The 27,564-nt window shown below is 46.0% G+C and overlaps 1 protein-coding gene across 8 annotated transcripts in view; it reads right to left on the bottom strand.

Moving 5' to 3' along the window:
• The window catches only part of NUMB (NUMB endocytic adaptor protein), an 824,148-nt gene that overhangs the window by 225,615 nt on the left and 570,969 nt on the right, over nt 1-27,564 (bottom strand). For all 8 annotated transcript variants that reach the window (XM_069638646.1, XM_069638648.1, XM_069638651.1 and 5 more), the window contains one exon: nt 6,188-6,392. In XM_069638646.1, coding sequence (XP_069494747.1) covers nt 6,188-6,392 — 205 coding nt within the window. The remainder of the gene's footprint in view (nt 1-6,187; nt 6,393-27,564) is intronic.

Here is a 27,564-nt window from a genome sequence, read left to right on the forward strand (position 1 = left end):
TAGGGAAGACGGCGTGGAGGGCAGATGGACATGTCGAGACGGTCCGGGTACCACGTTCTCCTGGCCCATGCCGGAGCAATGAGGATCATTCGGGAACCGAACCTCCGCAGCACCTGCGGAATGACGGGAACTGGAGGAAATGCGTACAGCAGTGGGAAGGACCACTCTACTACGAACGCGTCCCCTAAGGCTCCTCTTGGAGGAAATTCCCATGAGCAGAATCTCTCACACTTCCGATTGACACTGGTGGCAAAGAGATCCAGGAGAATCTCCTGAGCCAGCTCCCACTCGTGAGAGACTGTGCTCTGCTGCTCAGAGCGTCCGCCGCCTCGTTTTCGTCTCCGGCCAGATGAACTGCCGAGATCGAAATTTCCGGCTGGGTGGCCCAGAACCAGAGCTGCATCGCCTCTCTGCACAGAGGGAGAGTCCGTGCCCCCTCCCCCTTTTTATTGAGCTACTGCATGGCCACTGTATGGCCACTGTATGGCCGTCAGAATCAGGACATTCTTCCCCTACACAGACGGCAGAAAAGCCTTCAGGGCTAGCTTGACGGCCCTCAGCTCCAACAGATTGATATGGAGTCTGGACTCTGATGGAGACCAACTACCGCTGACTGTCAACTCGTTGGCATGAGCTCCCCATCCCGTGAGGGATGCGTCCTTCACGATCGTCACCTCCGGCCAGGGCAGCCAAAATGGAGCCCCCTACATCAGATTGCCTTCGACGGGCCACCACAGAAGATCCTGGGCGACCGAGGGGGCCCCTGAACGGGATCCGACATCCCGCCGGAGGACTGTGACCACTGCATCTTGAGAGCCCACTGCACAGATCTCATCCGCAGCCTGCCTCTGGCACCGGGAGAATGCAGGATGCCATGAGGCCGAGCAACCTTAAGAACTCGAACGCCAGGAGACTCTGGGCACGTTGAAACTTGTCCACCATCTGCAGAATGTGATGAGCCCTCACTTGGGGAGGCAAACACTATCCTGAGATGTGTCGAGCACTGCTCAGATGTACTGGATCCGCTGGGTAGGTGTCAAGTGGGACTTCTTTAAGTTGAGGGAGAAGCCCAGCCTGTGAAGGGAGTGGGAGGTGACCGACAGATGATCCAGGACTTGCTCGGGAGAGCCCGCCCTAATCAACCAATCGTCCAGGTAGGGGTAGACGTGAATCCCCCCTTTCCTGAGATACGCTGACACCACCACCATGAGCTTAGTGAAGACCCTCGGGGCTGAGGTCAATCCGAACGGCAGGACCCACAACTGAAAGTGCAAATCCCCAACCGTAAACCTCAGGTACTTCTTGTGCTTGGGATGAATCAGCACATCAAAGTAAGCATCCTTGAGGTCGAGAGACACCAACCAGTCCTAAAGTTGAAGGGCCTGGAGGACTTGAGAAAGAGTAACCATCTTGAACTTGTCCTTCCTGAGGAGCTTGTTCAAACCACGCAAGTCCATGATGGGTCTCAATCCCCTGTCTTTTTTCAGAATCAAAAAATATGGGGAATACCATCCCTTGTTCCCCTCCGCTACAGGCACCAGTTCTATGGCGCCTTTCTCCAGCAGGGATTTGATTTCCTGCGCAAGGAGCGGATCCAGACTCTTCAAAGAGATTCCCTGGTGGATTGTCGTGAGGCCTCTGCCGGAAAGGAAGACAGTAGCCGTGGGCTATGATCTCCAGAACCCACACATCTGAAGTAATGGCACGCTATTCTACAAGGTGCTGCGCTAGCCTTCCCCCAACCGGCGAACCATGGGACATGGCCTCATTACTGAGCTGAAGCGGCTGCGGCAGTGCCTGAGGGCAAAAAGGCAACTGCGGCTTTGGCACCTCGAGTACCTTGTTTTCAACCTCTGGTACTCCTACGCTGGCCCCTTTGACTGGCAGCTCCCCTCGATCTACCAAAGGACGAGTAGCATCAAAAGGAACCCCCTAGGACGAAAAGGCGAAGGTTGGCGAACTGCAGCGCTCAACGACTTCGCTGCAGCTTTGGAGGTCTGCAACCTCTCAAGGCTCTCGTCAGCCTTGCAGCCAAAAAGATGGTCACCATCAAAGGGCATGTTGAGAAGCCGGGCTTGTACATCAGGAGCAAACCCTGACTTCTGCAACCACGCAAATCTGCGCATCACGCTGCTCGCCGCCATGGACCGGCTGCCACGTCCAGACCCGATTGAACGGATTCACACATGGCATCCTTGCCATCTTGTACAAGGGCAAGAAAGTCATCCCGTTCCTCCCCTTCGGGAATATGTTCAGCTGCCAAAGATACACAATTCCACAGAGTGTGAGTGAAACGTGTTAAGGCACACACAGAGTTGGCTGCCTTCAAAGCCACTTCCCCTGAAGAAAATACTTTCTTCGCCCAACCGTCAAAACGTTTGTCGTCCCTATAAGGAGGATGGTAGGGTATGACGCCTGCTTTGCTGGGGCCGTAGCCGTCTGCCCCACTAAACTCTCCGCAGTGGGGTGCAAAGTCAAGTAGCCGGGGTCGCCACTGGCTGGACAGTATTTTTCGGCACCTACTTATTCACCGCCGGGAGACTCTCTGGAGCAGTCCAAGCCGCCGCCGCCACACTTCTTTACAAGGCCATATGAAAGGGCAGTACCGGGTCAGTTGGTGGACCTTGGTCCAAGATATCCGTCAGGTCATCCTGCAGGAAATCCACTAGTGGCGCAGACCACCCCAAGTACTCCGTCACCCTCGACATGAGACGCCGGTATGAAGACTCAGCGTGCATGCCAGGTTCAGGCCTACCAAACTCAACCTTCGGAGAGGTGTCCAGACCACTGGCGTCGTTTAAAGACTGACCCAGGTCTTCCATCTGGCTATGACCAGACAATAGTTCGTCAGGAACCTCATCCGGAATCAAACTATCATCAGACCCTTCATCCACCTCAGAGATGTAATCCAGAGGCTGGAATAAATCCCTGGATGAAGGCACAGAAAAAGGTGCAAATACAGGCCTCACTGACTTCTTCTGAGCCTTCCTCGGAGTTTCCACCGGTGCACGGGGTACCTCCGGTAAAGCCTCCTCAAAAGGCATTGAGGGTGTCGATGGAATCAGCGTCTAGCGTGGTGCCGACGGCTTCGACACAGGCCTCGAGGCCGGAGCCCCGAGCGTGTCCTTCGATGGCAGAACCTCGAGAGAGTCCCTCAACGGACATGGCGCCGATGGCATCGACGTCTTAGACAACCTCACAGACTCCACCGGTCTCGATGGCGTCGAGGACCGGGACCTCGAAGGCTACCGATGATCGCGCCGACCGCCCGAGCCCGAAGGCGTGCGAGCGGCGGCCCTAGCGCGTCCTTGCCGGCTTCTTTCAAAGGCACAGATGGAACGGAGCCCTGCGATTCAAAAATTGCCATCATCTCCTTGCGAAATGCGTCCCATTCCGCCGGAGATGAATGCTTGTTGGGACAAGCTACCCGCCGTCTGCCGGAGTCCTCGGACGAGGACGGTGAAGGCGACCGGTGACGGAACTTCTGCGGGTGCCTAGAAGAGGCAGAGGAATGGCGGGAACCACTCTGGGACCGAGACCCCCCTGGAATTACCCCCACGCAGAGTGTCACCCCTCGAATCGTCGGGTCGAAAGCCCCGCGGATTTCGACTTTCGGGGTTTGGAAACCATACCTACAGATAGCTTCTTCTTCCGCTCCCGCAAGGCCTTCGACGTCAAAGACTGGCAATCGTCACAGTCATCGGTAGCGTGGTCCTCGCCGAGGCACCAGAGGCTGACGTTGTGCGGGTCCGTAAGCGACATCTTGGAACCGCAGTCCCAACACTTCTTGAAACCCGACCGCGGGGTTGAAGAAGACGAAGACATGATATCTTCACAAACACTAAGTTCGAAGAACCGATAGAAACAGAAGAACCGAGGTGCGCCAAGATCTCCAAAGCGAACACGTTCGCGGAAAAAACGGAACCGAGGCTACGGGCGTCGTGCGTCCCACTTATAACATCCAGTGACGTCAGCTCGACGGAGGCCCTCGAGGACAGCGTATCGACGTCATCGATGCAGGAAGCTGAACAATTTTCTGAAACAGCTCAGCTGTGGTGGTTATCTGTCATAGATGTGGAATACGTCGGAGGAACCAATCCCCTCAAACATGTTTTACTACCTGCTGCCATTAAGCAGGCATACATGTCAAGCGAAGGCACAGAATTTTCAACCACTGAACCAAGCCATAACACCACACAGTAAGCAGCATTTTCACTATAATGCCCCCTCTTGGTCTCCACTGGCAAAGGTTAAAGGTCAGACCGTTTGATTTTATACAAACACACTGTCCACACTCTACTTAAGGCTATCCCAATATGGCTCAGGCAGGGAGATTGACAATCTCCTTTTGGGCTCCCCACTCCTCCCAAAAAAACGCTTTCAGCACACAGCCACCTCTTGGCTGTTATCGCTCTGTCGGTGGGCTTGGCATTTCCAAAGCCCGTGAGTCCTCCTGATAAGAGAATTCAAGATCTGATTGTAGGCCCCCAAAATGCAGAAATCTTGAGCATATGTCAAGGCCACCACAAAAAAAAACTCCATTTAAAATAATACAAACACATTCACTATTAGCATAGCGAGCTGTCAAACTGCTATAGTTTGGTGTGGTAGAAGGGCAGCTTTGGCAGTGCATCATTGCCCAAACAATGCTACAGGCGACTGCAGACTGCAGCCCACTTACAAACATTGACACTTTAACCTGTCAATTTGCTACTCCTGTAACCATCCAGATCTACGCTCTCTCTCTCTCTTTCTCTGCGAATATACAATTTCACTCAATACCACCAGTTGTATTTCTTTAGAACAAGAGGTCTGGATGGTTGTCTAAATTTACGTTATAAAAGGGAGGGACAAAATTAGGTATTGCAGTCTCATTAGGCGACGTACATAATTTGCAAAACACTTAATAATGTATAGAGTATGCATTTCAATTGAGAGAAGGATGCAAAACCGAGCTCATTTATAGAAAGGAAAGGCTAATCGCACTTGAAAATTCAACGTAAAAGCACCTCTAAATAATTACAGAACTCCAAAGGCTAACGTTCTCAAAGTTCTATTCCGAGAAGAGCCGGAGGGTGGAGAATTCCTTTGAAGCGGAACATGTAAAGTATGTATTTTCATCCTCTTAAAACATTGACCACCTGTTTCACACATACACTTATGTTGCAAATAAAAATAATAAATAGGCATTGTTGAAACGAACAAGGTGTACATAAACGTTTTGTTCACTATAAATTGGGTATGTTTTTTCATGGGTTTGTAAAGCTGCAAAATCAAATGCACTAAGATAAAAATAAAAGACCATCACCCCGAACTAACAGTTGCCTCCTACAGAAATCAGCCTGTCCTATAAAATGTTATCCTGTTTAATTATTGTAATGCAGATCCCAAAAACACATTTTTCCTTTTTTTTGCAACGGACCATTCATGCCCTCGTCCAGTGGCAATTATAAGGCACCTTCATGCAAACATCAAAAACCCCAAATTGCACCGTCACCCAGTCATATAGCTAAAATCGAAACAATCATCATAAAATTGTCTTTCGACATACTGTGTTTGCATAAATTACTATCACATTATATTTTCTGTCCATTACAAACCATTTTGGATTAGTCTTATTTGGGATTGTACATTTTTGCAAATTTCAGTAAACTAAAAAAGTCAAAAGCAACATTTCAAATCAATTATCCCTTACTTACTGAACTCTAACATTTCAAGAAGAACCAAACCACTCAAACAAAGGACTAGTTATAGTCATTATCAGACTGGCACGGCAAATAGGCCGAGGCACCAACATAAATCTGGCTGCAATCGCAAATTGGAATTCATTACTTTCTCCTTTTCCTTGACAAACTGCACTAGTAGCACCTAATGGCAACATTATTGGTCAAATGTGTGGCAAATACTAAGACTAGAGAATGCCCTCTACCCTAACCCATGATGGTCAAAGGAGGTATACCTTAGTGAGGACATCTGATAGTAGGTGCTACCTGTCTGTATTCTTCAACCTGGGACACAGGGACGCCTCAGTTGTGGAGGTGGATGCTCATGGGAGACAACAGAGGGATGGCCTTCAGAGTGCCATAATTTATCCTGCTGTCAACCATTGTATTGCTCGTCTTTTTTTCTTAAAAAAAATCAAGATCATAAAATTCATGTTCTCTGGCAATTTATTTTGCCTGGTTACCTTTCTTAGTATCCTGGATTTGCCTCATTACTTCCTCCCTCTCTGCTTGCTCCGTGGCTGTAGTCACTCGAAACGACCCTTCTCTTGTGAAGGTTGTTCTGCTGGCATCAAAGGTTGCTGTCACACCACACTCCTTTTCCCGCTTTTGTTTTCTTTCCAAACATGCAGCAAATGCACAGCCAACCGCATGGCTCAATCTTTCTCCCTGAAAGGGGAAATAGAGATCTAGTAATGAAAGCAGTAACCTATAACAGATTTATGATGCATCTTCAAATAGAAGCTAGGACATTTCCTTCGGAAATGCGATTTTAATGCGAGAATATTGGGTCAGGTACAGGAGTGGGCTTGCAACACATCAGTAGAACTGCAGGGCTAGTTCCTTAGTTTACTTACTCACCCAACAAAAATACACTCGCCACTTTAAAATTACAAATGCGTTCTGTTAAATGGTGAATTTCACCATGAGTACATTTCATATTTGGTTCAATGCTGCAACTTATTTGCGGGTTACTGCAAAGAATGTTTGCAGTAAATTGCAAAATAAAGAGGCTGGAGAGCATGCAAATGATCCTCCACCTTCATAAACCTCGATTATGCGAGTGGGTCAGGAGATTTTGCAAGCACTGAGGATAAACTGTTTCTTTTCAGATATCCTGCAAATGAATCTGAGTCAGTCAAGTCAACTTCTTGAAACAAACAGAGAATCACTAGTGTTAGAATCTAAACAAATAGGGAAACAATAATGAAAAGTTAACTTCACAAACAAGCTACAGTTCCCTAAAGAGTGGCTGCACACCTACGGCAGACAATCCACTTTGTAACTATAGTGCAGTAGTCTGCTTTGCCAGTTGGGGTGAAATCCCTGGTCTAGCATTGGGAACCCATAGTAGAGGTGGAGAAAGGGGCCAAGGATAAATCTAAGCAAGTGAATGCAGTGCCTGAGGGACGTATACAGGGATCCCCAGACCATACTCACTGTGTCCCCACCCTAAAGCAGTCACAGGAGTGCTCACTCCCCTACCACATCTATAGTTAGGCAAAAACCCCAAAGGCATAATCAAAGGGTGTAAGGCAAGATTTCCATAGCAATGATATATCTTCCTGACCTGTGTCAACTCCAAATCTTATTTCTTTTACTGGTGGATTATTTTTCCTTATACCTCTGAGTGGGAACCTTTTTACACTCAGAGTATTTTACTCTTTTTATATGTGTAATTTTTAAAACTGTCCAAAGTTATCCTCCCACAACTCTTTGGAAATAAGTGCCTACGGTTGCTGGGTTGCCCTAGGGGCTCCACTTTTAACTTTCACTGGCTAACCTTGTGAGAACTACAGTTCCCAAGGGTAGAAAGGATCTTTGGATCCCTTTTATATTGTATTAGGTAAGACCAGCCCCCTCCTCCTTATGTGGAGTGCTGGGGAGATACCGAGTATCTCCTTTCTCACTTTAAGTTTTACATAAATGTTACAAGGATAAACTTACCTTTAATAGCTCGTGGCAGTGAACCTTTTTATTAATTTGGTGCACCCTTATCGTGGGCTATTTCCATAGCCCCAGTAAAGGCACACATGGGTGCTCATTTTACCAAAATAGCCCCAGTCTTCCCTTTTCTCCATTTTAGCGTTTCTTGTCCTTATTTGTTCCTTCACCCGACTTGCAGCGTGTGAAATTCCTTTTTGTGATTATATCCTTCGGCAGGAATCCTGTGGATTTCCCACCCAGACTCCAGAGTGTCTGTGAAGGCAGTTAGTGAGGGAGCAGTCCAAAACTCTGCAGCACTTTGTCTTCAAGCTTAACTGCAAGAATCCAGTTCAAAATGGAAAGCTGGCTGTTATGAAAGGATTGCCAACCCCCTTAGGTTTGAATGTTGCAAGGCTGTTTGATTGGCTGGTTTCCTGCATAAAAGTCTGATCATGGAAGCGGAAGAGGTAATCGACCACTGGAACCAAAAACAAAGAGGAAGATGAAGAATTTGCAGCTGAAACGATTTCCAGCGACAGCAGACCCTGCTGTGTAACCGGAGCCTGCTGTTAACCTTCCTTCCAATCGGCCTGGGGTCTCCGAAAACGATTAACTCGACCTATAATCTGGTGAGAGCCACTGGACTCAAGAAGACCTGCATTTTGAGCCATCCCACGCCATGCTGCGACCTTGCGGGGCTGCAATACCTTACTACCCTGGGACCTCAAGCCATTGTGCGGTGCACGATCTTCCGAATTTCGAATCTCTCCGACACTTCAAGGGCATCCTGCATGATCTCCAGAGGCACAATTTCAGTCCGAAACGTCCCCTCACCAGAGTGCGGGACCTTGCAAATGATGAGAATCCGACCAGTGATATTCTGTCTTTTTCTGTGCTCCTGAAAAAGGCACCAAATCTACGGTGCCGCATCCAGCCGCACAGAAAACCTCGCCTAGAGCTTCCACTGTGATCCTTGCTGCAAAAGTCATTTCAGTGTCGGTCTTCTGTGTTCTTGATGGAGGAATTCAACAACTCGGTTTTTGGCTGCAGAACCTGGAGTAGTCCTCCTGCAAAATCTTCTGTGCTGAGGTATTGTGCTGGTTTGGGTATGTACTTACCTTACGACTCTTGTGATTCCCTGTGTAGTTTTGGGGTGCTTACTGTGTTTGGGAGGTCTCTCGCCCAGTTCACCCAGACCCACTGCTGGAATCCTCCTAGGGGTGTCTTCTCTGAAGCCCCCGGACCCTCAACTAACTCTTAAGTAAATGACTTATTTGTTCTAACAGTCTTCCTTAGGAACACCGACTTTTGCTACTTAAAAACCTATCGTGACCTGCCTGTTGGACACTAGACTCTAGTGACTACCCTTCTGCCACTGAGAACACTCATGCTCCAACAATAAGGGAAAGACTTCTAACGATTGGGCATTTTGCCTAGAAAAGAGAATACATGTTTAAAAGTTACTTACTTGCAAAAGAAGTTGGTTGGTAACTTACTCTGAGAGTGACCAGTTACAAAAGTTATTACTCACCTTAGAAATGTTTCGCCATTCTGAAAAGTATATGTAACATCATTTTTTCCTTAGACACTGTTTCGTCACTATAATACAAAGTAGATGTTAGGTTATTTCACTCATCTGTAAATCGGCGGTGCCTCTCTACCAAAAGTAATGCTGTTGGCATCACTATATTTCTTTCAGAGCATAGGTGTATAGGTTTCCCAACTGGGCTTTGCTTCCCCCGACTTGCTGTTAGCCTGTCCAGAATAACTGTGTATTAGGTTTTACCTATCTAGAATAACCTTGAGTCATTCATAAAGTGTAACACTGGGTTTTGCTTTCGCTGGTCTGTTACAGACAGACATAAAAACAGACTGAGGTGTATGCTTGCCTTGCAGTTGCTTATAGCTTCTTTCAAAAGTGCTTAATCTCTTTCAGGTCTGCTATGTCATAGCAGTGGTAATTAATGTGAAACGTGAGATTAGAGCAAAGCTCCGAGATTAGTATATCCTCTTTTATTTTAGTTCCTGTTTTGCTCCCTGAAATCTCTGATTATGAAGTGTTCCCAGAGCAAAGTCTTGGCAAAACCACAATCTGTCTCTTTACCACAGAATCTGTGTCTTCTTCCTCCATGCCAGCTGCAATACCTTTTCCCTCACTGTTCCTCTGCATATTTCTGGAGTCTTTCAACTGCAAATAAATTGTGTTGTTGAAAATGCACATCACCATTGCTTTACAGTGCCTGCTTATGAGCCTTTGGGTGCTTGAGGATGTTTCTCTTTTGACATGTTTTATAGTCATCCAAGCAATCCTTTATATCCCTAAAACACTGAACCAACTCGGGTGGTCCTTCATCTTGAGCATTCATTTGATTTTTAAGATTGCGACAAAGTGCCCTATTGGTTCGGGCTAGTAGATGCTGTGGTTGCAAAACTGGTACTCGGTCATAGGATACAGTTGAAACTCCATCCCTTTTATGAAAATCAAGGAGCAGCGTGCCCACTTGGCCGGCAGTGCTGGTACACTTGGCTCTCCTGGCAGGGTCATTAAGCTGCTCCCAAATCCATGTGAACCAAAAGGGGCACCTGAACTAGATCGATAGATCTCCAAGAGCCAGCCGCTTGGGCAACAAAATGGAGGGGTTGGGAATGTCAGTGCAGTGGACATGGTCCGCAAAGCTGCTGTCCAGATCCATCCAGGCACACAGAACAATGATTCCCAGGTTTCCCATATGAAACCACCATACCTGACCACCATTTCACCAGAGGGATGCTGGAAGGAGGGACCAAAGCCCTAGAGAACCTCAAGGAATAAGTTAGTAGGTGGTGGTAGTAGGAGAAAGTGCTTGTTTGGTGCTGACTGGAGAAAGGAAGATAGGGTGCTGGCGCATGGGGGGAGTAGGAGGTAGAAGGTTTGAGGAGAGTCACGGAAAGCTGTTAAGGAGGAGACGGGAGACTGCAGGGTGAAAGCAGACTCAAAAAGTGGGGAGTATTAGACCCAAGTGGGCTGGAAGAAGGAGGATCCAAGATTCTGGAGAAAGGAAGGTTGATTACCTGGCAGAGACAGGGAGAAGCAGAGAATAGTTGTGGACATGATGGGGGGGGGGTAGGAGTGCCCAAAAGGGGTGTAGAAAGCGGAAAGCTGAGAGACTGGAGCATCTTAAGTGTTGTGAGAAGGGCCCGGGAGGCAAGGGAAGAGGAGGGGGGAAGAGAGGAGGAGCATAACAGCTGTTGACAAATGATTGATTAGGGCTGAAGAATAAGATGGAGGAAAATGAAGCAGAGGGGGTGGAAAATGTATTGCACAAAGTGAAGGAACAGAGAAACCTCGGGAAGGCCGAAAAGGAGGTGACTGAAAGAAGCAAAGAGGGAATGTTTTTTATCCTGCAGGAGTTGAAGGAGGTGGAAGGAGAAACTGAGGGGGGCTGTTAAAGGAGTAGGAGATGGGATATCAGGGCAAAATGGGGAACAGAGAATTGTTAAGGCAGAGGCGGTGGTTCCGAAGATAAAAAAGGGTACACTTGGGAAATCAAATAAAGGGCTATGATTTGTGGCCAGGAAACTTGAGGCAAGATGCTGGGGCGGAGAGAGGGATTAGAGCAGGTGACCAGAGGAGCAGAATCCAGCCGAAGGGGGATGTGGGTATCTTGCATGTTTTCTTTGGCAAGACTACAAGGTGTTTTGAGGGCTGCAAGGCCGCCTTTGTGGTAGTGGAACAGAATCTTCCCAAGTACCTGCAATTACAACATTTGGGGATGAAATCAACTAATGCAAGCCAAAACCATAAGGACGTTAATTACATTTGAACTCTGTATTTGCTTCCCAACATCAAGGTGCCAGATTTCTAAGTTGTACCAAATACTTATAAAAGCCCATAACTCCATACCTCCCTCTTAGGTTTCAAATTTTCACCTGAAAATGTGTAGGCGTACAAACACATCTTTAGAATTCAATATACTGAACAAACTTGCGTTCGCACTGTTATTTGACCCGTGACAGCATTTTAGCAAAGATAATTTGGGAATCTGCTGGAGGGGGCGTGGGGAGGGGGAACATAGCTCCATATTTGGTGGAAATGACCTGAACGGTCACGATTAACAATATGTGAGGTGAAAAATTCGAGCTTACCTAAAACAACTGAACTTTGTCTCCTAGGTATTATGCAGAGGAGGGGCTAGCACTGGGAGACAAGGAGCTCTCACAACACAAAAGCCTTTTTAGTGTCAAATACATAAATTATTCACCATTGGAAGATGCCTTTACCTGATCTACATGCTAGATTTTTGGGAGAAGATCATGTACAATAAGTTAACAATTTGTCTTGGCAATTTGGAGCCCATTCTTCAAGTATATAAAAACCAAAAACAAGGATTTAACATGGCCAACTAGGCTATGTGCCAATATTTAAAAGTGGAATATATGAAAAATTACCTTCATAGTGAATTCAGGTTCTCTTAGTCCGGGCTCTCCCTCTTCACAACTGGTTGGGTATGCCTGCATCCGCAGGCGGGCCGGAAAAAGCTTGCTGCAAGATATAGCAGCTGTACTTTTAAGAAAATTGAAGGTGTAGGGCCTACATCATGTGTGCGTCCTTCCGCGCACTAGGCCCCACACCTTAACTCTACGTCACCAACGTTCCACACCTAGTTCCTGGTTCCGCCGATGGCAGTAGATTTTAAGTTTATGCTTACTATAGGGGATAGCTGGGTGGATGTTGTGAAGTAGGAAGAGCCTGGATTTAAGAGAACCTGAATCACCATGAAGGTAATTTATCATTTCTATTTCGTCCTGGCTCTCCCTCCTTCCCAACTGGTTGGGACCAGACTAAAAAGCCTTAAAATAAGTAGTATAGTGCTTGCAGAAGGTAAGAGGGGTAGCCCAGGTAGCAGCTCTATGGATTTCTGAAATGGGAACATGCCTAGTAAAAGGTTATGGATGCTGCCTTAGCTCTTTTGGAATGAGCTTAAAGTTTCTGTGGAGTCACAAGCCCTTTCATATCATAAGCCTTCGAGATACAGGAGACAACCCATCTGGCGATGGAAGCTTTACCTGCCTTATTTCTAGGAGAGGGACCACCGTAAGTAATGATGAGCTGGTCTGCTTTCCTGAACGTATTGGTCCTCTCTAAAAAATGTTTTTAGTTCTAACAACGTCTAGGTTATGAAATGTCTTCTCGGCTGCAGAAGCATGCAGTCTAGGAAGAAAAACAGGAAGACAGATTTCTTGATATAAATGAAAATCAGAAACCAACTTTGCTAGAACGGAGATGACCGTCCATATGGAATATTATACAAGGTTCCTTTTAGGAGACCTTGGAGTTCTCCAATCCTTCTAGCCGAAACAATGGCTACTAAAAAGACAGTTTTCCAGTTTAGGAGTTATAATTCACATGATGCCATAGGCTCGAATGGTTTTTGCATTAGAGCTGACAAAACTATGTTAAGGTCCCACAGAGGTGGAGGTACAGGGGGATGTAAACCTAAAAGGCCTTCAAAGTTCCTACGAATAGTTTTGTGTGTGAGAGAGAAGGACGTAGGCGCTCTGTTTAAGTATGCTCCAATAAGCGATAGGTAATGTTTGCAAGTGTCTACTTTGACACCTGTAGAAACTAGATGAGGCATGAAGGACATGACGTTATCAATAGAAGCCCATAGAGGATTAAGGTTACCTCCCAGGGCCCAGTGACAGAATTGTACTCATTTGCTACGATACTGCTTTCTTGTAGAAGCTTTCCTGGATGCAGACATGATTGTTTGGTTTTGTTCTGACAGTTTTATGTGGGAGAAGTCAAATTTTTCAGGAACCAAGCCTTCAAGTTCAGCAATTCAGGGGAGGGATGAAGAACCTGCCCTTTCTTTTGAGAAAATAGATCCCTCGATGATGGGAGATCTAATTTGGATGTCCACGCTAAATCCAGGTGGTCTGGAAACCAAATCTGGCGAGGCCAGAATGGAGTTAAGAATCATTGTTAGATTCTCTGACATCTTGAATGTAAGCAATGTTCTGTGTATCAATGGGAGAGGTGGAAAAGAGTAAAGTGCTAGGTTCAACCAATCCAGGTGTAGGGCATCTCCTAGGGACTGAATACCCTGAACTTGTTTTGACGCAAACAGAGGACAAAGAGTGTTGTGCTGAATGGCAAAGAGGTCTACTGCTGGATGGCCCCACGTTTGACATATCGTCTTTGCCAGTGACGGTTTCAGTTCCCACTTGTGCAGAGCAGACTATAACCTGCTCAATTTGTCTGCTAGGACGTTCTTCTTTCCCTCCAGATGGAACGCAAACAAGAACATGTGATTCTGAATGGGCCAATACCAAATCTTCTCTGCAAGGAGACACAGGGCAATGGAACGAGTACCCCCCTGTTTGTTGAGATAGAACATAGCAGTGTATTGTCTATGAGAATTTTTACCACCTTTCCTTGAAGGGAGGGAAGACATTATTTTAGAGCGAAATATATTCCTCTTAGTTCCAGGACATTTATGTGGTCCTTTTTTTCCTGAGAAGACCAAACACCATGTGCAGTTAGACTTTGACAATTGGCTCCCCAACCGTACTCGGATGAGTCTGTTGTGATAACTATTTGGTGAAGGGGAGGTTGAAATGGAGACCAGAGTAACAGGTTTTCTTGCTTGTTTCACCATGTTAGAGAGTGCTGAACCTGTATTGGTATTTGAATCTTTATTTCCCGAGAATGTAGTAGTTGGTTCCAGTTGCAGACAAGATGCCACTGAACTGTTCTCATACGGAGCCTTGCAAAGGGAATTAGATTCAAACAAGAGGCCATTAGCCCCAAGAGTCTTTGAAACCACCAAGAATATGTATCATATGCGCCTGTGCAGACTATTATTGCTTCAGAATTTCAAGAGCTCTGAACGGATGTTTTTTTCACCATGTTCCCATCCTCCTTGAGAGCTTTGAAACACTTGCCTGTGTATAGGCGCTTTACAAATAAACATTACCATACAATATCATACCAAGCTGATCTGTTTGAAACACTGAGATAACTTGCTGAATTGCTACCAACCTTTCCGGGCGAGGGAAGACTTTCTGTAGAGTAGTATCTAGTACTGCTCCTAGAAATTTAATCCTTTGCGAAGGGATGAGTTTGGATTTTGCCAATTTTAAATCGAAAATAGTGTGGCATGTTAATTGCATCTTTTGAAGCAATTCCACTGGTGCCTGGGCCTTCAGAAGCCAGTCGTCTAGGTATGGATATAGATGTATTTTCCTTAACCGAAGGTAAGCTGCCACTGTTCCCTGAATTTGTTAATAAGCTGGGTACAAAACTGAGTCTGAAGGGCAAACATGTGAACTGGTAACAAGACTTTCCTATGGTGAACCTCGGGAACTGGCTGTGGTCTTTGAAGATGGGAATGTGAAAATAAGCATCTTGCAGATCTATAGATACCATCCAATCGTTGAATTGGAGAGGTTAGAACCTGAGGAATGGTTACCATATGGAAGGTTTCGATTAACAGAAACAGGTTGAAATCAGATAGATCTAGAATTGGCTGAATCCCATCGGTCTTCTTCGGGATTATAAAATAACGGGAATAAAACCCCCGACCTAATTCCTCTTGAGGAACCAATTACATCGCTCCCAAGGATAGATGTTTTTGGATCTCTATCAGGAGCTATGGGGATGATTTTTGGAACTTTGGTGGAGAGGTTGGGAGAATAGCAGGAAGGGCAAGACGGTAACAGTGTCGAATAATATTCAAAACCCATTCCTCTTCAGTGATGTTCCCCAATGAGGAAGACAGTTGAAAATCCTTCCTTTTGCCGAGGATGTATGCTCCTTGATAATAATTGGAGCTGAAGGTATGTACATCCCCGGGTGGAAGTTAAATAGACTTATTTTGATCTTGCGAAGAATTGGAAGAAAGAATTGGAAGAAAGGAAGGGCCCCGACTTTGACTTAGGTCTTTATCTTCTCTTCTTAGTAGAGTATTAGGATTTTGTGGATGTAGGACCACTATTCCCTTGAGGACGTAGTCTGAAAGATTTATAGTTTTGGTGATACGGTTGTTTCACCGGAATTGAGCTAAGAGTTTTAGCACAGTGGCTTTACATTTTTGAAGGACCTAATGAGTGGAGGGATCAAAAAGTGTTGGCTATCAAAAGGAAGGTTGAGAACCTTCTCTTGAATATCCTGGTGTAGAGACGAGGCTGATAAAAAGGCATATCTACGCATGCAGACTGCATTAGTGACTGCTCTTGATGTCGTACCAGTGAGATCCTTAACAACTTGAAGCTGTTGGATAGCCGCCTCTCTGCCTTCTGAAATCTAAAAGAAAAACTCATGAGCAGCCTCCTGAGGGAGAAGATCCGTAAAGTGCTCCAGGTTTTCCCAATTAAGGATATTAAATCCTGCTAAAACTGTAGCAGTATTTACTTGCCCGAGTTGCAGGGTAGCGTTAGTGTAAGACCTTTTACCTTGTGCCTCCCATGCCTTTGCATTCTTAGCTAGAACCGAAGATGGAGAAGAGCCTTTGCCCTTGGTGCCTAGGGCATCTGAAACTAACAGTTTGTGTTGGAAGATTTCCCATAAGAACGAAAGGCTCTTCCTCATGCACTTTATACTTGGGGTCTAAAGCGATTGAGACGGGAGAATGCGAATGAGGTTTCCCCAGCATGCTAATACTTACTCTATGACAGGTCATTCCTTGGGAAGTAGATTTTCAGACTGCTGAGATGGCAGTTTGCCAAAAACACCATCCGTTTCAGGCTTATCTTTAGGAATGATTTCCAAGGCCTCCATGGCTTTTGCCACACTCTCATAAATCACCTTAGATGGTGAAGGAGCGGTGTTGTCATCTGTATCTGTGTCAGTATCTTTTGAAACCGGTTTCTTGGACGTAGGAGCAGTATCCTCATTCCCGACTGAAAGAGCAATTGGCGCAGGGGTTGGATCAGTGGGAACTGCTCCCTGAGGAGGTATATTAGGAGACATTTTGTCTCTAATGCGTTAAGGTACAACTTCTAAGAAAGGCTCCGAGAAAGGTTTCTAGAACCGTACTGGCTATATCATTTGCCTTTTGTGAAGGATTAGGTTGGGGCTCTTGTAACCTAAAAGGAGATTTAGAAGAGTCAACCCTGGTAGACTGATGGTAAAAATGGCATGCAAAAGCATGAAGGAAGGTCCAGGACATTGCGCCTTATTTCAATTTTAATTTATATTTATTCTCATTTTACAATTTTTTCAATAAAGTGCCCTTGTTTAATTACACGTGTTTCGGCCACTGAAGGCCTTTTTCAAATTAGGGCTCATATGTTAAACTGAAAAGCATATGCATAACAATGTATTACATCATACATGTTCGTTGAAAATAAATTAAAAAGCATAATTACCCAGAGAGTAGTGGGGAGGGAGGACATACAAACAAGGCGAGAGAGAAGAGACAAATGTTAAATTAGTAACGGTTATTACCTGTTTACTATGTGCAGTGTATAAACCACGGCGATTACAGGCCAAAACTTACCCACAATGGGGCTCATTGACTTCTTATTCATGGAAAATATAATGGGTTAGATCCCGTTGCTATCTGTTGTGTATCAAACAAGAGGAAAAGTATAACGTTGTCTTTCAGTACCAAGATTGAATATGTGCTGTGTATAGTACTACATTCTTATTGCAAATCCCCTACGTTACATTATTAGCTTATTTTCCAGGCCATTACATTTCAGAGTATATATCCTATTCCTGACCAGATGAATCAATTATCAAATTGTCACTATGTGAGTCAATTGTAATAATACACTTTGCATATCCGTGTATGTTACATTATTATGCGTTTATCTTGTAATGTGCACTAGAGTGGATGCGTGGTATATTCCTCCGTTACGGCACTTAAAAGTTTACAGTCTGCCAGTTCTGCTATGTCTTATAGGATTGGCAAATTAATGTTACGAGGATGATCCTCTTGTGAAGCGCTGATATATTTTACTTCTACCGGTTAGGCTGCATTATTTAACGCGTTTCATGTGCCGTGAACTTTAGTCAGCGTGGGGTATGTTACTCCATTAAAATATAAGAACGTTCACAGTCTACACAATATAATATGGCCTGTAAGGTCAAAGAAACCATATTTACAGACAATGTCATCCTATTAATGACTAAAGGGCTTGTGCTGCAAGCTATAAGCATCACTTACTTGGCAGGTAGCGAAAATCACACGCGTCGGCTTCACTGTCCTAAGCCAGCGCCATTTTGGGACTATTTGTTTGGTTCCCATGGCTACCCGACGCAGTGTCCAGCGCCTCGACCTGTTGCTTAGCAACGTACACGTAAAGCTTCGAAACCAATGTGCTCAGGTGTCTCTATTCGCATTCACTCATGTAATGAGTGCCGGATGTGTTGCTTCGCCCTGTTGCTTGCCAACATGTACGTGAGGCTATTCATTCTATGAATTCGTTATCTGGCCTTTGTGTCCCAACTTCCTGTTTCATTAATTATCGGTTTCACTATTTATTCAAAATCAAAGCTAAGCGCTATTTGGTTAGTTTGGACTGTGCCGTACATTCTTTCCTTAGACTTTTTTGGTCTAACTATTTGTTTGCGATCAGAAATAAGCGGTATTCGGTTAATTCACGAAATGCCTTAAAGGGATATACTCACGGAAATAGTGCATATAGGTATTTAATGCAGACAGATTAATTAATTGCTGTCTATTCTGGAGCAGAAGAAGGAATGAGTTGTCCGTCGGTCAGCATATTATTAACTGTTAGAGTACCCCTCTATGTTATCTGCACAAACAAGGGCAATAGCATAGCCACTATAAATAATGTAATAGTGCTAAACCCATATTAGGTGAAACAACATTCTTTTCAGTTCCATTAATCATAGCATGGTATGTGATGGAAGATGCATTTGCATAATCATAAGAAAGAAGCCATTTCAGTATCAAGATTTAAACCAAGCATAGTAACATTGAAAAAAACAAATAATTCTAGCTTCTGCTTGGTGCAATGCCCTGACTATCACCTCCCCTCTTATTCATATTGACCTGCTTTAAGCCAATAAATTGTATATTAGACTTGTCATCTAATTGGTGGTTCTTCTGCCAATGTACTGCCAGGGGTAGGGTGGTTTCTTGACTCCCAATTTTTGCCAAGTGTTCCCGGATTCTAATTCGCAGCTCTCTTATAGTGCTACCTATATCCAATTTTTTACAAATGCATCTAATCGCATAAACCACATATTTTGATCTATAATTGAGTGTTTAATCACAAAAAAAATTCCATTCTATGATTAATGGAACTGACAATAATGTTGTTTCACCTAATATGGGTTTAGCACTATTACATTATTTATAGTGGCTATGCTATTGCCCTTGTATGTGCAGATAACATAGAGGGGTACTCTAACAATTAATAAAATGCTGACCGACGGACAACTCATTCCTTCTTCTGCTCCAGAATAGACAGCAATTAATTAATCTGTCTGCATTAAATACCTATATGCACTATTTCCGTGAGTATATCCCTTTAAGGCATTTCGTGAATTAACCGAATACCGCTTATTTCTGATCGCAAACAAATAGTTAGACCAAAAAGTCTAAGGAAAGAATGTACGGCACAGTCCAAACTAACCAAATAGTGCTTAGCTCTGATTTTGAATAAATAGTGAAACCGATAATTAATGAAACAAGTTGGGACACAAAGGCCAGATACCGAATTAATAGCCTCACGTACATGTTGCCAAGCAACAGGGCGAAGCAACATATCCGGCACTCATTATCCGAGTGAATGTGAATAGAGGCACCCGAGCACATTGGTTTCGAAGCTTTACGTGTACGTTGCTAAGCAACAGGTCAAGGCACCGGACACGGCTTCGGGTAGCCATGGGAACCAATAAAATAGTCCCAAGATGGCGACGGCTTAGAACAGTGAAGCCGACGCGTGTGATTTTCGCTACCTGCCAAGTAAGTGATGCTTATAGCTCGCAGCACGAGCCCTTTAGTCATTAATAGGATGATAAATATGGTCTGTAAATATGGTTTCTTTGACCTTACAGGACATATTATATTGTGTAGACTGTGAACGTTCTTATATTTTAATGGAGTAACATACCGCACGCTGACTAAAGTGCACGGCACATGAAACGCGTTAAATAATGCAGCCTAACCGGTAGAAGTAAAATATATCAGTGCTTCACAAGAGGATCATCCTCGTAACATTAATTTGCCGATCCTATAAGACATAGCAGAACTGGCAGACTGTAAACTTTTAAGTGCCGTAACGGAGGAATATACCACGCATGCACTCTAGTGGACATTACAAGATAAACGCATAATAATGTAACATACACGGATAGGCAAAGTGTATTATTACAATTGACTCACATAGTGACAATTCGATAATTGATTCACCTGGTCAGGAACAGGATATATACTCTGAAATGTAATGGCCTGGAAAAGAAGCTAATAATGTAACGTAGGGGAATTGCAATAAGAATGTAGTACTATACACAGCACATATTCAATCTTGGAACTGAAAGACAACGTTATACTTTTCTTCTTTTTTGATACACAACAGATAGCAACGGGATCTAACCCATTATATTTTCCATGAATAAGAAGTCAATGAGCCCCATTGTGGGTAAGTTTTGGCCTGTAATCGCCGTGGTTTATACACTGCACATAGTAAACAGGTAATAACCGTTACTAATTTAACATTTGTCTCTTCTCTCTCTCCTTGTTTGTATGTCCTCCCTCCCCACTACTCTCTGGGTAATTATGCTTTTTAATTTATTTTCAACTTGGACATGTATGATGTAATACATTGTTATGCATATGCTTTTCAGTTTAACATATGAGCCCTGATTTGAAAAAGGCCCTCAGTGGCCGAAACACGTGTAATTAAACAAGGGCACTTTTTTGAAAAAATTGTAAAATGAGAATAAATATAAATTAAAATTGAAATAAGGCGCAATGTCCTGGACCTTCCTGCATGATTTTGCATGCCATTTTTACTATTTTCGACGGCTTTATCTGTGGCTTATCGTCGGTCCAGTGATTTGCGACAGAATATTGATGTTTAGGAATAGAGAACTGTTGTATTCCAACTAAGTTTGAAGGAGTCGCCCAACAGACCAGCTGTAACTACAAGCCCAGCTTTTTTGTCCCTATCTGGTAGGCTGATGGTTTGGATTATAAAAGTTAAAAACCACAGGTCTAGGCACTTACATTTTAGCTAGAACCAGCTGTGGTCCCGATTGAGTTGCTGGGACTTGAGTTGGTAGATCCAAATTGTCCTTAAGCTGAGAATTCACTCTCACAAGAGTACTGAATAATTGTTCCGGAGGAACAGTAAGCTATGTTGAAGCATCAAAGTCTTCAGAATCAGAAACGAGAATGGAATTATCTTTCTTACTCTCCGGTACCGAATCCGAGGTAGAGACAACGGGTGATTTTTTCTGCTTCTGCTTCTTTGGAGAAGTCGGTACCCGGCTGGCTCTCAAGTGAACATTTGTATGCCTCTTGTGAGAGGACTTTATGTGCCTTCTTCAGTAGCAAGGAGCTTGAGGGCTCAACTGCGGTAACAGAGGATGACATGCATTACTCACCGTAATGGCATTTCTGATGATTGTATCTGCTTAGATTCACATGCTGTGCATATAGTCGGACATCTAGTGGAAATCACCGAGTATTGCATCTTTCTTTTGAAGGTCGAAAGGGGACGTAGGGATGGGCGTGACTGTAACACTATCCCTAACGTGATGTGTAGTGTACCCAAAAGCCCTCATGCGTCGAGGTCCCTCTGGTTGTGTTTTTTATGTCGCGAGGGAGCCATATAGTTAGCGTGAGAGAGTACAGAAGAGAGAAGGTGTAAGAGGTCTATGTTCCTTCTACTCCACGAGGGGAGGAAGGGTGGGCGCATTTGAATCTAAGCAGATACAATCATCAGATATGCTATTACGGGGAGTAATGAGTGTCTTCTGATGCTTTTGAATCTGATTAGAATCACATTCTGTGCATAGACTAGTGAGCATCACCCAGAGATGGTGGTAGGATGTGAGAAGGAGCAGTAGCAAAGAAATGTCTTAGCACTGCTTGTCCCACCTGAGAATCAGACCTAGAGTGTGTATCAATGCAGTAGTGTTGTGTAAAGGTGTGTACAGAACTCCAGGTTGCTGCTTTGCAAATGGACTCAAGAGAAAAATTTGCAATGAATGCTATGGAAGCCACTGTGCCCCAAGTAGAGTGTGCTCTAGGCGTGAAGGGGAGACCTCTCTTGGCAAGAGAACACAGTGTGATGCAGGTTACGATCCACTTGGAGATAGCTCATTTAGAGACACGGTCCCCTTCTCTACCAGCTGCTACTGAAACGAAGAACTGGTTAGCCTTTCTTAGTGGCTTTGTCTTTTCCAGATAGTAGATAACCGCTCTCCTTACATCCAATGTGTGGAGGCTTCTTTCCGCCACGTTAGTGGGGTTCTGGAAAAAGGTGGGTAGTTCTATGGACTGGTTTACATGGAACTTTGAGATAAATTTAGGCGCAAAGCAAGGGTGTGTGGGCAAAACCACCTTGCCTTTGTGAATCGTGACAAGTGGATCCTGAACTGAAAGGGCCTGCGGTTCATTAACTCTCCTTATAGAGGTGATCGCCACCAGGAAGGCGGTCTTGTAGGTGAGTGCTTTAAGGCTAGCCTTGTGCATTGGTTCAAAGGGAGGCCCCATTAGTTTATGAACAACAATTAGGTCCCACCTGGGAGCAGGGTTGGAAATAGGGGGATAAAGTCTATTTACCCCTTCTATAAAGGCTTTAATTACAGGAATTTTCCTCCATTAAACCTTGCTCTGGAACGTGGTGCACGCCGAAAGCACGGCTAAGTGGACCTTTAGAGAATTGAAAACCAGTCCTGAATCCAACTGGCGGGTTAGGTGCTGGACGATATCTTTAAGTGAGCATTCAATAGGATTGACACCATTACCATTACACCAGATGACAAAGCGCTTCCATTTGCTGGAGTAGCAATGCCTGGTGTTAGGTTTCCGTGCTTCTCTGAGTATGTCCATGCATCTTTGAGGGAGCTGGAGGTGCTAAATTCTATGAACTCAGGAGCCAAGCTGCTTAGTTGAGAATTTGAGGGCATGGCTGTAGTGCTTCCCTTGGTATTGAGACAGCATGTTGTACGGGAACGGCAGCTTCCTGGGAGGGGAGACCGACATTGCCATGAGATGAGAGAACCAAGGCTGGTAGGCCCACATAGGGGCCACAAGAATCATCCCGACTGGCTCTTGGTGCATCTTGTGCACTATTCTGTTGAGCAGGGGAATCGGGGGGGGGGGGGGGGGGAGGGGAGCGGGGTAGGGGGGGTAGGAGGGCGTAGACAAATTTCCCAGACCATGTTATCCAAAGATCGCTCCCCTTGGAGCAGTTCTGAGGGTACCTGGAGGTGTAATCTGGGCATTGGGCATTCTCCAGACTGGCAAACAAGTCGATCTCTGGGAGACCCCATTCTGCAAAGACGTTGAGTAAAATGTCCTCCTGTAGCTGCCACTCATGCTCTATGGGTAGAGGGAAGTCTCTGCTGAGTATGTACGCCAGAAGATGTTGGGGAGCCCACTTTCATATGTTCTGGGACAGTTTGAACAGCCATAGAGAGCCAGTGTTTGTTTATGTAATACAAGCGGTACTACTGTCTGTGAGGAATAGAACTGTTTTCCCCTGGAGGTGTGTCTGGAAGGCCTTCAGGGTCTTGAACCCTGCTAGCAGTTCCAATAGGTTGATGTGACTGGATGCTACCGCTGGGGTCCACACAAAGTGTGCCGTCTGTTGAAGGAGGTGAGCCTCCCCACCCCGTCAGAGATGCATCTGTGGTGAGAGTGGCTTCTACTGCGGGAGTGGTGAAGGTTTTCCCCTGCAGAAGGTGTTCCCTTGAGAACCACTGCAGGGACTGAACGAGGGCTGCCAAGACAACTACTAGATCATCCCACTGGCCGGTGGCCTGAAACCATTGGCTCGAGAGCAACTCTTGCATGGGGTGCATGTGCAGAAGAGTGTGAGGATCTAGGTAGGCGCAGGAAGCCATCATCCCCAACAGTCGCATGGCTTTGCATACAGTCACCTTGTGACTGGCTACATAGTGAGGGATCTGGAACAGCATGTTTTGAACGATCTCGTTGGAGGGAAAGACTAGGCTGTCTTTGGTCCGAGTTAAAGGGATCTACGTGATTTTACCGAACCGAAAAGTTGACTCCCAAAGTTTTTGTTTTTTTTAATGTTCCGCAAATATATATGTGAGGGGAGACCCCCCACAGCTTCCCCACCTTACCCCTACACATTTTTTATTCACTTTACCCCCCCCCCCACATATACATATGCAGAAAATTGGGGGTTGAACTTTTGGGGGCTGAACTTTTTGGGAGTAGATAATTTTGTACAATACCGAGTTAGAGCCCCCCAGAAACTGTTTGACTTGATTGGGGTTTAGACTGGATTTATTCTCATTGATAAAGAAACCTATGTTGAAGAGAAGATCTACTGTCTTCTGGGTATTTGTTTGGCATGTTCTGTGCGAATCCCCTGTTATGAGCAAGTCAGAGGCAAGGATAGACTGGGAGGTGAGCAGCTACTACCGCCAGTACCTTTTTGAATACACGTGGCGCTGAGGCAATGCCGAAGGGGAGAACCTTGAACTGATAGTGGGTGTCCTCTATCATGAATCTGAGGTACGTTCTGTGCGCTGGCAACATTGAAATATGAAAGTATGCATCTTTCATGTCCAATGCGGCCATGAAATCCCCTGCTGCAGCAGTGGGATTACAACCTGCAGTGTTGTCATCCTGAATTTTGACATACTGGTTTGTCGGGTGCAGGTCTAAAACAGGGCACATGGTGAGATCCTTTTTGGGTACAAGGAAGTACACTGAATAAATACCCTAATTTACCTGGAGAATGGGGACGACATCTATGGCACCCTTTTCTAGCAGGATCTGAACTTCTTCCAGCAGGATGTGCAGGTGTTCTGGGGACAGGCGTCTGCTTTCAGTGGGTGCTATCGAGGTGGGCGGTGAAACCCTATGCAGTAGCCGTGGGCAACAGTCTTTAAAACCCACTGGTCTGATGTGATCCTCTCCCAGGTGTGGATGAAGGATGACAAGAGACCCCCGACCGGGGAAGCGTGGGAGGGGACCCGAACCAGCAAGTCATTTTGAGGTGGAGGCCGGGGATCCTCAAGGAGTACCGTTCCTGCCTCTAATCTTGCCTCTACGAGGGCCTCTTTGTTGATATTGGTTGTTACTAGCAGAGCCTTGGCCGGAGGACCATGGGGTACTCCCTGAGCCGTATTGTCCATGGGGAGAGCGGGAAAAACGTATTGTCCATGGGGAGAGCGGGGAAAAAGATTGCCCACGGAAGGGCCGGCGTGAGTTAGAGCCTCCACGCTGGTGGAAGGGCTTAGTCGTGATCTGGCTGTGCGACTTTGGAGTTTGTGTGCTTTTTTTGCAGTCTCCAGGGCGTCATCAACAGCCTTTCCACAACGATTGGAGTCCTCAACTGGTTTGTTGATAAGAGGCCTTAGTTTCAGGTTTAAAGCTGGAGTTCTTTAACCAGGCATGTCTTTTAAGTAAGGTCTCCTGGGCTAGGGTGCATCCAGCCGTCTTCACAGAGTCCAGAGTGTTTTTCAATATGTTAAGGGTAACCTGTGTGCCCTCAGCCACGACTGCCAGCAGGCGTGATCGGGTGGGCTCTGGGACATCTTGTAGGCCATCCTGGACTAGGCCCCATTGCACACCGCTATAACTTGTCAGGAGTGGTATTGCTTGCGATTCTAGTAGAGTAGGCTGCAGAGGTGGTGACTCCTTTTACCCGAGCATAAAGGTTTGTTTTTTAGGGTGAATGCCTGTTCCAGAGGAATGCCCAGTCGCATGCCGCGATAACAGTTGTATGGAGGGCGCCAAACCGCAAGGTTTGGTGGCCCCGTTGGCGCTGTGCGCTTCATCGACAACTCCTTTGAAGAGGCCTTAGAGGTTGTGTGCTTTTGTATCTGTGGTGCTTGGATGCCCTTGTCGCCGGGGTGTGAACTCCCCATAACACGCCTGTGGCCCGTCTGTCGGGGCCGTTCATCTGGGAGCCTGAAGGCCATGGCTACCGATGGATTCCTATCCGTCCGAAGCAACAACGCCAACATGGGAATGGCTTTCAGCCTGCATAGCGTAGGCTGCCCCCGTTTAGTCAGCTTGTCTTTCAATGTTTTTCGGTCTAAGAGCTTACAGGACTTGCATGAGCGCTTGTCGCGGTCTCGAGGAAGACACTGATTGAATCAGCGATGTGTGGCCTTCCAAGGAAACTTGCCATTACACGACAGGCAAAATTTAAAGGGAATCCTCTTCATAGCAGAGAGTAGCGGCAGCCAGACCAAGAAGAGAGAGCGGGATAAGGAACAAGTTACTTACCTGTAACTGTTGTTCTCCAGCATGGGTTTGGCATGGATTCACATGCTCATGAATATTCCCCGTCAGGCTTGGAATCCTCGGTAAAGAAAAAATTAGTTTCAGTTTCGTTTCTGAACTGTCTTTCTACTAATAACCAATCACTGGTCTCTTGGTCATATTAGAGGGCAGTCACTGGCCCCTAGCCAATGACTGCCCTCTACCTAAGCCCCTCCTCTGGCAGCCATCTTCAGATTTGGTAGCACTTAAAGTGGCAGTAGGACCAAGAGAAGAGCCACAGAGGGGTTCGAGGGAGGGTTCGCATGTGAATCCATGCCAGACCCATGCTGGAGAACAACAGTTACAGGTAAGTATCTTGTTCCTTCTCCAGCATAGGGTCTGGCATGGATTCACATGCTCATGAATACAAGAATACATAGCAGTACACACATGCACAAACATGGGAGGTGGCAAGGCACAACATTAAGCATCTCAACAACTCAACATTAAGCATCTCTTACCTCCTCACCATGCTCACCTTCAGACGAACAGGTTGCGCAGCACTGCTTGGCCGACTCTGGACTCCTCCCTGGAATCACAGTCGACGCAGTATAATCTTGTGAAGGTGTGCGTTGACCTCCACGTAGCAGCCCTGTAGATGTCCAGAGGGGCACACCACACAGTAACGCAGTGGTAGCAGCGATCGCTCTGGTTGAACGGCTCTCGGATGGCCGGGCAACGGTCGGTTTGCCAACCAGTGACAGTGCATGATGCATCCGGAGAACCATCCGGAAATGGAAGCCTTTGAGAGGGCCTTCCCTTGGTTCACAGGTCCAAAGTTCACAAACAGCTGTGATGTCTTCCGAAAACTCTTTGTGCGGTCCACGTAGACCATCAGCGCTCTAGCCACATCCAGCTAGTCCTCTCAGCCGGCGACAAAGGCGACGGGAAGAAAACCGGTAACGCCAAGGGCTCGTTGAGATGGAAGTCCGACGGCACCTTGGGCATGAAGGAGGGGTGCGTCCTCAGCACTACCCTCTTCTCGTGAAATGTCAGGTATGCAGGTTTACAGGAGAGGGCCTGGATCTCTCCCACTCGTTGTGCAGAGGTGATGGCCACAAGAAACGCTGTTTTCCACGACAGGAATTTCAACAGTGCCGAATGCAGAGGCTCGAATTGCGGGCCGATGAGTCTGGTCAGCACCACATTGAGCTCCCACGCCGGGGCCTTCACCGGCAGGAACTAGTGGAACAGTCCTTTCATGAACTCCTTCACAAGGCGGTGAGACCAGAGCGACGACCGCCCCGGAGTTCCGGTGTAGCGGGAGATAGCCGCCAGATGGATCTTGATGGAGGCATGGGCCAGCCCCACCTTGGCCAGCCATAGCAAGTACGGCAGCACTTGAGGGGCCGTACTCCGTAGAGGGTTGATCTTCTGTGCACGGCACCAGACAGAGAACCTCTTCCATTTATGGCCGTAGCACTTAAGAGCCAAGGACTCCCTGGCCTTTGCAAGGACGTCCTTGCAGAACGCCGGGA

Source organism: Ambystoma mexicanum, chromosome 14, assembly GCF_040938575.1.
Source record: "Ambystoma mexicanum isolate Mex_15411 chromosome 14, UKY_AmexF1_1, whole genome shotgun sequence".
NCBI classification, from domain to species: domain Eukaryota; kingdom Metazoa; phylum Chordata; class Amphibia; order Caudata; family Ambystomatidae; genus Ambystoma; species Ambystoma mexicanum.